The sequence below is a fragment of the Anarhichas minor genome, unplaced genomic scaffold (assembly GCF_050575085.1).
Source record: "Anarhichas minor isolate MPS153535 unplaced genomic scaffold, ASM5057508v1 ptg000002l, whole genome shotgun sequence".
Lineage (NCBI taxonomy): Eukaryota > Metazoa > Chordata > Actinopteri > Perciformes > Anarhichadidae > Anarhichas > Anarhichas minor.
Window position 1 is genome coordinate 4,640,585 of NW_027466448.1, and position 10,674 is coordinate 4,651,258.

The 10,674-nt window shown below is 42.7% G+C and overlaps 1 protein-coding gene across 1 annotated transcript in view; it reads right to left on the reverse strand.

Moving 5' to 3' along the window:
- unc5cb (unc-5 netrin receptor Cb) overlaps window positions 1-9,961 on the reverse strand; it is a 101,700-nt gene extending 91,739 nt beyond the window's left edge. The window contains exon 1 of the mRNA XM_076086316.1: window positions 9,381-9,961. Within this exon, the coding sequence (XP_075942431.1) occupies window positions 9,381-9,498 (118 nt within the window). The 5' untranslated portion in view covers window positions 9,499-9,961. The remainder of the gene's footprint in view (window positions 1-9,380) is intronic.
- Window positions 9,962-10,674: the final 713 nt, after the last annotated feature.

A 10,674-nucleotide genomic window follows, 5' to 3' on the forward strand; every position in this document is an offset into this window, starting at 1 on the left:
CTACTGTTTGGTTAGCTCCTTGAAAGGGGCAAATGCACAGCTGGAAGCTCTCCTCTGCTGCCAATCCCTGACACAACTTGGAAATTTGCATTCATCGTAGAGTACATAATTCCTAATGTATTAGACTACTCTCTCAGCCGATAAGGACATGCATTCACTGTACTGCAGGCGTTTTGTCAATGTGACTTGACTTTGCTCAATTCTTTTCATGTTAGAACATCATGTAGGACAAGCAGGGACTGACACATTGAGCTCATTAATAATTCTGACATTTACAGCAGTGAACTTTAGGAGCTGCGCAGACTGCTTTCTGTCATTATCAACCTCATCTTCATAGTATTCATTAACTGAAGAATGCATACAAACTAAAAGACCACACAGTCACTCATTCTCCACGTGGAACCCAGATTTTAAACATAAGCAGCGTCTTTTGGATCCCTGACAGATTCCTGAAGTAGAAGAATACAGTACAGTTTTGCCTTCTCTGGCAATTACGCAAATTGTAGCAGCTTTGACAGTGTGCTTTACATATCAGGAGTCATAAAGTAACCCTTCACTGTGGGGCTTCTGTCTGGGCCCCATTTAAATGAGACCCATTGAGCCTGCCCCAGTTAAACACTGTCTGCCAGTACTCCGGTCACTGGGGACTGATCGCGGAGATACGGCACACACACACACACGGACTCGAAAACACACGCTGTACAAACACAGGAAAGTGCTGACACCCAACAGCAATCTCGAGTTGCAAACCGTTACTGGACTCACAGTAACAAAGCCCAAAATGAAGAAAAGAGGCGACGCAGTGACCCACTAACCTGATTGGTTCAGGTTAGTGGGTGTTTGGTGGTCGCGATGATGGTGGAGTTAGGGGGGGGGGGGGGGGGGGGGTTTAACTCCGCTTTGAAACTCTTCTTTTGCTTTAAGACCTAAATGCGGAAATAAAATGTTTTCCATGATGCTGGTGATGAATTCCACAGTGTTTGTTGAGACTTGTACAGAGTAATTACACAAAAACAGACACAAACACCCATTTATCACATGCCTCCAACAGTCAAGCAGGAGTTTCAATAGCATCATTTTTAAAAACCATCCCTGACTCTTAGCACACATTTTGACTTTTCTCTGCTCTTGACAACTGGAGTACGTGGAGGGTGGGGGTTTAATCATACAACGGTGCTTACCAATTGTGAAGCTTTAATTTAGCACCTCATTTAACTCAGTAAAAACAACAACTTTACAGACTGGCATTCTGACACACATTTAATTCTGCCCTCTGGTAATGGTCTGCTCTGTTTAAAAGTCAGTTTGGCAGCTCTGTAGATAACAGATGGAAGAAAAATGAGGGGAATTATGAGAAAGATTGATTTCCTGGGGATGAATGGTCTGGTATTCACACAGATTTATTTGAAACAGACTTTCCCGGACTCTGTTATTATTGAATAAACACACACGCGCATACACACACACACACACACACACACTGTGCCACCAATCGGGACAAACAACAACACGCGCACATACACGTGCTCATACAGAAAGCTAAGAAAACAGAAGCAGGCTGAATTATGCGAGTCCAAAGGAAAATATTGTGTGAGGTGATAAGAGGTGAAAGGGTGCAGACTGTGAGGACAAGCATGAGTTTCTTTTCAACTTCTCATTCGCCACATCTGAATAAATCTATAGGTGGAAATAATTATTTCTTCGTAAGCACAAATGTGGTTTAGTCACATCATCCGTCTTTTGTCATGCCCTTTCCCTAATGTCTTGTAAAAATGTATTCCTTTAGAAGAACAAGAACAAGCATTGTCCTTTTAGAAGTCCCAAGCCCATCTCAAAGGAGCCGTAATGTAAACCAGAGGCCATAACTTCTCTTGTGGCATCTCAAAGCAGACACAGGAATGGGGGTAAAAAAAAAGAAAGAAGAGTATGTAGGAGGGGGTGGGGGCAGGCAGATAAAGTCCCTCATTTGAGCCCCATAAAAAACAAGGAGGCACAAACATTTATCTGTGGCAAGGCTTTCATCGGATGCTTTAAGAGCACAGAAATAACAGAGCGCAAGATGCTGATAAAGTGGAGACAGGAAATGGGGAGCGTGGGTCTCCTGCTCTCATGTTTCAGTCGGGACCAGTGGTCCCATACCTGCCCCCCTCCCTCCCTCCCTCCCTCCCTCCCTCCTTACCCTCTCTCTCTCCGTTCTGCTGACATACATGAACCACAACCCTCCCCAACCAGACATTAGTGCAGCGTCTGGAAACCACCACCGCACTTCACAATACAGAGATGTGACACATTCAGCAACAAAATGAAGTAAACGATTCAGTCTGCAGGTACATAAAATGTGTCTATGGATGTGTCCACTAGAGAGTTTGACAAAACACAAATGACATATTACAGATGAATGCCGTTCTTATTCTTCATGAGGGCTTTTATACATTTGCTTTAGTCCCATTCCACTCGTGAGGCTCCGGCTCGGAGCACAAGACAGGGCAAAGCCAGGATTAAGGGTTTAGCTTTGTCAATCAGAGTCAGAACAGAGGGAAAGATAGCAGCTGGATTTCCATTCTGGAGAGCAGGCTGGATTTCCATAGAGATGTGAAATTTCAGGTGATTGCCAAAGCCTCAATGCTGCATGTGTGACTCAGGTGTTATGAGTCACCAATGATATCATCTCACTCATTACCGCCTCAGTGGTACGTTCCACCTTCTCATCAGACCTGAACATATAACCTGGCTTTACCATCAAAGGTGCCCCCGGCGGCGGCAGAGGATTGGAAGAGATATTCGTGCTCAAGGCAGATTTTTTTCTCTTTCTGTCTTTGAATGACCTCGTCACCTATCAAAGTGTCAATGTCTTCATTTCTAATAGTTTGTTTTATGTAGGTTTTTTTACTCAACAGCACATTGTGGATGCTGTTTTCAGAGATGCCTCTGTGTGTAGTTTGAAGGTATGTGACTTATGTACAGTATATACTGTAGGTAGGATTATCTTAGTTTCACTGTCACTGGACTTTTGTGTGATTGGCAGTAGCTTTGGTTAAAGGTAGGAAAATATGTTACACTCTCCCCAATACTTATAATAATAATAATTATTATTATTAAGTACTAATATTAAGTATCAAATCCAACCACCAGCACCCCTAAAGTTCCCTACTTAGGGGTAGTTTGTTATCTTTGCACAGAGCCAGGCTTGTGTTTCCCTCTGTTTCCAGTCTTTGTGCTAAGCTAAGCACTGCTGGCAGTGGCTTTATATTTAACTTACAGATGCGAGACTGGTATCAAACTTCGTATCCAATTCTCAAGAAAGCGAATATGCACATTTTCCAAAATGTTTAACTTCTTCTTTAATTCATACCTCAATTTTTGACCAGTGCCACTTCTTGGCCACATAGATATGCAACGACTGAGATAAGCTAGGATTATCTCACACCTTCAAACTGCATGCAGGGCATGTTCGCCCTAAATTTCTGGCCTACTGTTGGAGCTCCTATTATCGTGCTGTTTCATGTTAGGACTGTGCTTGCTATGTAGAAGCTTGCAAGACTGCTCCATGCTCCACGCTGGGCCGGGGAACCAAGTCTGCGGGGAACACTGTTAAAGGACATTGGGGAAATAACAGCATTCCCACTGACTCGGCCTTTCATCAGCAGTTTGAGCTTTTTATATTGTCTCTGTGTGCATAGTAGCAGCATTCCAGCACCATCTTGAATCCTGAGTCTATTTTGTACACTAATCCTCTTTGCAGGGTAGAATAGCATGTATGGCAACAGTACGGGACATTCTTTATTGCTGCGTCCACTGAGGATTACATCAGAAAAATGATGATGATGATTATCACACAATTATATAACAAACATGAAGAAAAGCAGATATATAAATGGACTATATTACTAAATAAGCATGACTAGAGAAAACTATGAAGATTAAAGTTCCTTCCACCCACTATCATTTAGAGATCCATACTCCTATGTACCTGTGTTTGTAATGACATGCCCTTGACTGATTTCCTGTTAGGGACACAAAAATGTAGAAGGACATTAGTGGTTTGAGCACCAGGGGGGAGGCCATGATGCCAAATTAAAGGGCAGAAGTGGAGTGTGTACTTATGCTCACTCATGATGTGCTCTGTCAGCCCTGCTGCTTATAATGGCATGGGAAGGGCCACTTAACTCGTAATCACTTCTCTCTCCCCCTTTGGCTCTGGTCCTCCTCTCTATCCCTCCCACCCTCAACCCCTGATTTTCTGACTGTTGGCTCTGATCTTTAATCATAAATGAACTGTAGATCAAGAGCAGGGACAGTGGTCCACACCCCCTTCCCCCCTTGGCTGAGATCCTGTAATCACCAGGCTCTTGGCTAGTAAGAGGCCAACAAGCCTTTGAATGGGATATGACTGTACCTCTAATGCATCAGCCATCTCAACTTTGAAGAGCCATTTTCTGGCAGAGCAGATATCACAGGTAGGAAATCAGGTCACCGCCACCACCACCATCATCATCATCTTTGCAATCATTATGCCCTGTCTGATCCAGTAGCGTAATTGAAAGTGGGACCTTTTTACACAATTATTTTAATTTCTCACCCAAAGCCTAAAAAGCTAAACTTACCGCAATAGTAATGTAGGCCCTGTGGTGCACGTTGACTTACCCTACTCTCACAGAACCTCTTAGCAAACACACACACACACACACACACACACACACACACACACACACACACACACACACACACACACACACACACACACACACACACACACACACACACACACACACACACACACACACACACTATCTAGGTGGTGCAGCAAACATTGTGTCAAGACACAGGTCAGCCATTCTGGCTCAGGCCTGCCTGTCAAGTGCTGCTACTTGTGCCGGGCTCTGCTAATGGACTGCTAATAGAAGTGAATGTTGCACTGTGAAGCTCCCCTGTAGTTGAGAGTGTCACATGGGGTGATTAATGACACACTCTCCTCTCCTCCCCTGTCCATCCCTGTCCTCGCTCCATATCTTGCTTTCACCCTTCTCTCTCTCTCTCTCTCTCTTTCTTTCTCCTCCAGCTTCCTGTCCACTCGCCACTAATCTTTCTGTCCCATTTGCCTCTTGTGTGTCCTTGCGATCACCCTCTTCTTCTAACTCTCACAACTGAAGTTATTTTCCTTTCTGCGGTCTCTCTGGAAGGAGGGGAGATTTTAGGAATCTAACTTCAGTATTACACTCCCCAACAGTCAAGTTTTTGTTTTTGCAAAGCTCTGGTTTTACAATGCCTAAAATATGAGAGCAACAAATAAAAAATGGCAGTGAGAGAGAAAAAAGGGGAAAACAAAGCTTTCAGGTTTATTTTACTGGAAGAGGCATCCTTCCACTCGGCTGGTCAGAGAGCATAAATATGCAGAATAAACTTAATTGCTTGAGGGACCCACTAAAATCTGGTGCATGGTCATTGACAGCAAGGCTCCTAACCATCAGAAGCATTGTTGAAACTGAGGTTCCTGGGAGCTTCTTAAAAAACATTCAAATTTAGTAATTATACACAGATTAAACACTGTTTTAACTTGTCATTTTAGGCTACATTTAATAAATTACGCTCAAGTATAATAATACAAGATTTTAGAATGTATCTACCACTATTATATCAGATTAGGGAAAGCTCTGAAACTGAAGTCAGAGCATTATAAAGGGAGATAAAACACACAGACATTGTAAGTAAAAAGTGAATGATTTGGTAAAGTAAAAATGTAAAATATTCAGAACATTTCAAAAGCTTTTTCTGGTGGCTGGTGAAAGATTTCTGAGGCGTGCCGTGCGGGGTTGCACTAAAGGGAAGTTTGATCTGATCCCAGTAGTTCTAAAATCCTGCCTACAATGTCAGCGACAGCACATCACAACATCCTCCTCCAGCAGGTGACTGCAGAACTGGGCCCAGCCCCAAAATAGCTCCATGTATACTTTCTGCCATCATAACAATAGTATATGACATCAAGTGGAGCAGGGAGGCAAGTTCAGCAGCAGACACTTTCCACAGTAATTATCGCTCACTTCCACGCTCCGCCTGTGGGCTCAGCCGGCAGCCGGCAAGCACCTCTGACCCCACTCGGCACGGTCAGACCAGACTGTACACACTGTTTACTTTAACCTCTTCCTTCACCTGTACGTAGGGGAGTATGCTACTGAATATCAATTTCCTTCAATTACCTAAAATTGCTCGACTGTAAGTGCGTCATATGGCCAGCTCATGCAGGCAAAGAGCTATCACAGAGTGTAATTTATAAATACTGCTCCTTACGCACAATGTGCTCATTGTGCATACAAGCCCCGTTTATAGAATGACCGCAGTGGTTGTAATGTTAGTGGCCCCCGAGCAGCCAGTTGTCGGGCCGCAGGGAAGCCAGTTAGAATAATAATGATAGAAATAACATTCACGTTTACCTGCACTCTTAAAGCTACGCTCAGATCAGTCTCAAAGGGAGTGTCGCGTGTGGAAAATAGCAACGACTTACTGTGCACTGAGTCACCATATTTTAGAAATCATATATAATGAGGTACCTTTAACGTTTCCCCTCCCAAAAACAATCCTCAGAGGGCACATCATCAGAAAGTGGGAAAGCGGCAGAGACAGGAACATAGTGAAATAGGAGGAGCAGCATTATGGAAAAACTGAAGTAATCCCAGGAAGGCCACTACCCTGGGTGGGACTTTATATTTGTAACCAGTGCCTAACTCAGAGATACAACATAAACATATCAGTGTTCAGGTATTATTGTAAAGAATCCATAAAGAGGAACACCTAAAAATGTTATTTTCTCTCTCTCACAATACATTTAACACACAAGACTGTCTCTATTTGCAGAGGGTTTAGAAATCCTCTATGAACCCATATGTCCTCCCTGAAGCACATTTGATATGAAATCAATAAAGACAGTGCAGCTTTTTCCCCCTGAATCACTGGTCTCTCTGTTTGATAGATAACAAATTATAATATTTCAGATCGACCCAGTAGAACTAGGAACTGTCTTTACATTCACTTCCCCCCCCTAAAACAAAAAACTTTTTCGAAACATATCTTACGTTCTTTTTACCGCATATCACCAGGAGGAAGTATTCCACATATTCCCATAACAACTGCACACGGATATGGACACTGCACACATACTGTACAGCTCTGCTGCTGCTGGGCTGGAAATACCCGGAGTACATCTGTTCTTGCACCAAGGGTTTCCAATCAAGCTACTGTCACAGAGCTCCCAGCTACCTTTCTGGCAGCTCCCAGCTTATATCTGTCTCAACCTGTCTCCTTTGTCAAGAGTTCAGCAGGTTAATGAGCACTCTCATTTCCCAGCGCTCACTTCTGTCTGTAGATGGGGTGAGAGCAAGTCCTCTCAAAGGCAAAGTCAGGAAGTAAAAACAAACTACAATAGCCTGAAGAAATGTACCTTAAGTAAGTATACAAATATCGAAATGTGTTCAAATGACTCCAAACCAACATATGCAGAAACGGGGTGGTTGTACGACGAGCGGCCGGGTAAGTGAGCCACTTTAATCACCAGTAGTTTTACACTGAAGAAGTGACTCTCCAGCGATTTGGAAATGTGTAGAGCTCATCAGTGCCCAAAAATAGCGGGGCCCATTAATTAGTCTCAAACAATGTTCTCCTGCTGTATCGACTCCTTAATGGACAGAGAAGGACCTTGTTCGTATTCCCATCTAGTCAATGACACAGGGCTCTCTGGGGTGCTGGAATGGGTATTATGTCATCTCACCCTGCCCTTCAGAAACCGGACCTGTGCTGTTTTTTATTCCTCCTCTCCCTCTTTTGCTCATTAACTATGTAGGAGTGAGATGAAGGTCTGGAGCAGCTAGATAAGGTTGCTCACAGACCCCCATACCTAGGATATGTGCTTGGACCTCCAATTTAAGCTAGTGTTGCTCTCGCATGAGCAGCCTCAACTTTCCCAAAAGATATGTGAGATCATTGAAAAATCGGATGCTGTAAGCCTTTCCTCACAGAGCTCTGTCTGCAAGCCGAGAATCTGCTCATTTCCTCCCATCTCATCACGTTATTCAGCCACAGTTCATTCCAAGAAGAGCAGGCAGACCACCTACCAGAGGCATGCACACTTCATCTGGCATCTGACACACATGCACAAACACATACTGAACAGTCACCCTCACACAGATGGCTTCCTCCTAGCCCCCTTTGTTTGACAGACAATCCCCACTCAGGAGGGAGCAGATTAAGTAAATGGCTTCAGGTGTTGTGGCATTATCACAATGCTCTTCATAACTGACATCTAGCACGATTTACGGAAAAACATCTTTCAACAGACGACTCTACTCTGTGGGAAAAAGCTGGAGAAAACACTGAAGGTTTAAAAAAAAAAAAAAAGGTTCTTAGGTAAATACAGTGAGAAATTAAAACTGATTATATGTGTGGTGAAAATGAAAATGGTCCTTAGAAACATTAATACAGATTATTTAATGCTAATAAAGACCCGTCTTCTTAGCAACGGTCAAGAGTATTCGATAGCTGTAATAGCTTCACTGGACTTCCACAATAATTATCAATAAAAGGATGAGCTTGTATCTATATGGAATGAACATCTTACTTTGTAAGGAAACTATTAATATGTACATTAAAACAAGATGGCCCAAAAATTAATCATTTTGTTCACTATAAAAATGAAAAAGAAAGCAAATGAACATCAGAGAGTTTTCACAGTGTGAGCAGATGTCCACAGTAAAACTAAATTCATAGCAGTAGGAACTGGGCCATGTGTCAGAATTTAAATATAATTTGGTTCATAATAATTACAGTTTGTATTATATTATACCTCCTGTAATATGATATAGAACAGGCCATTTTTATTGTAGCAAATACATTTGTGCACAAGTATATTTATCGGTCAATTTGGATTGGATGTAAAACGAGCAACCTAAATATGGGCTCGATTTCATTGTGATATCTCTGTCGGAGCACAACAGCACTTCTTGATTTATTTTCCTATAAACACGCATGTGATTGTGTGACTGTTTCTGTTTACAAATGACAATTGTTGTTTACACAACTGAAATAAGCAACATTCAGTCTCTTGATTTAAACTGTGGTGGTTTTTTCACCTTTTTTCCATCATGGTTTTCTATATTATAGTTAATTTGACCTTGTTTGTCATATCTCCATATTTAGCCCGCATTATCATGACTTAGGCCTTCTTGGTGACTTAGGTGGCTGTTGTATTTTTTTCAACTAACAGTGTGAGTGGACCAACTTCAGGTGGTTCTTCCTGTCCACTTCACCCCTGCTGTATAGCATGTAGGAGTTTACACAACTTTTACAGAGAGTAAAGCCAAGTTCACAGGTCAAGAAAAGACTTTTGACTTTACCTTGAGCCACTCCGATATCCATCAGGAGAATAAGCAAAAGCCAAGACACGGTCAGCATCTCAGGCGATGATCTCGGCACTCTTCCTCTCCCTCCATCAGTCTGTGCACCGTGCCCCATGATGAGGACTCAAACTCCGCTCAGAGGCAAGTCCGAGTCACAGTGAAATTGCGCTCAAGCACGCACGCACTAGTGTCGCTCGTTGTTGTGCGCTGCAGTCGAAATGTCACCCCTCAAAAACTCCCGAGCGCAAAAAAAAAAAAAAAAAAAATTGTCTTTGCAGAAAATATATCCAGCGCTGTGCTTTCGCAGTCATGTAAAACTGTGACAGTTTAAGGAACAAGAGGCGGGTGCATCGCCCTCCGTCAGTAAGGATGTTGCATTAAAATCTGTCCCCGTTTGCTTTTCCCTCGAAAGGTTCACTTGGTTTGTCTAGAGGTGCGGATCGATGACTTGATGACAAATTCATGCTCCGATTAGTCCCACACACAGAAATCTGAGTCCTCCGGTGAGTCCACTCTCTCACGCGTGTCGACCAGTGTGTGTGAGTGCTGCCGCGCCTCGCGCTCCACTGACGGGACTGATCCGGGAGAAGGAGCGGTCTCTGCGGGCTACCTTGCTCCTTCAGCCAATCCAAGTGCTCCGGCAAGTGGCGGCGCTGTATCAAAACCTGGCCCGGACAGCGGCGAGGAATGGATGGCGTTTATCAAATGCATGATTAGTGGAAGCTTTGGGTTCAATGTACATGTCAATCATCGAAGTTAGTGATGCCTACAGCTCTAAAGCAGCCTTTCAAAAACGTTTTTGTGATGTAATTTGATCTCAAACATGTATGAAACCATTTATGAGCCACATTCTGGCAAAATAATGTGTTAAGTGTGGTGTTTATTGAATTGTTAGTGGTTGAAGAACTACTCAGATCCTTTACTAAAGTAAAATAGGCTAGGCTACTACCATAAGGTGAAATGTACTGCTTCTGCAGTAAGACACCCCCTTTATCCCACTGATTTATACATATAAATGGCATTCGATTTTGGATACTGATGCATTTGAAGCTATAGTTTCCAACCTAAGGGTCGAGCCCCCTCCAAAGGGTCAGAAAATAAAAGTGAGATGATTAATGTGAAAGGAAAGAAGAAAAAACAAAGTTCCAATACACAAACTTCGATTGAATTTCTGGACTTCTCTCTAATCTTAAATATTTTATTTTTTAAAACATTATTCAAATGAAACCATTTTAGTATAAAGTAGCAGGAAAAAATGGAAATACTCAAGTAAAGTACAAGTCCATAAGTT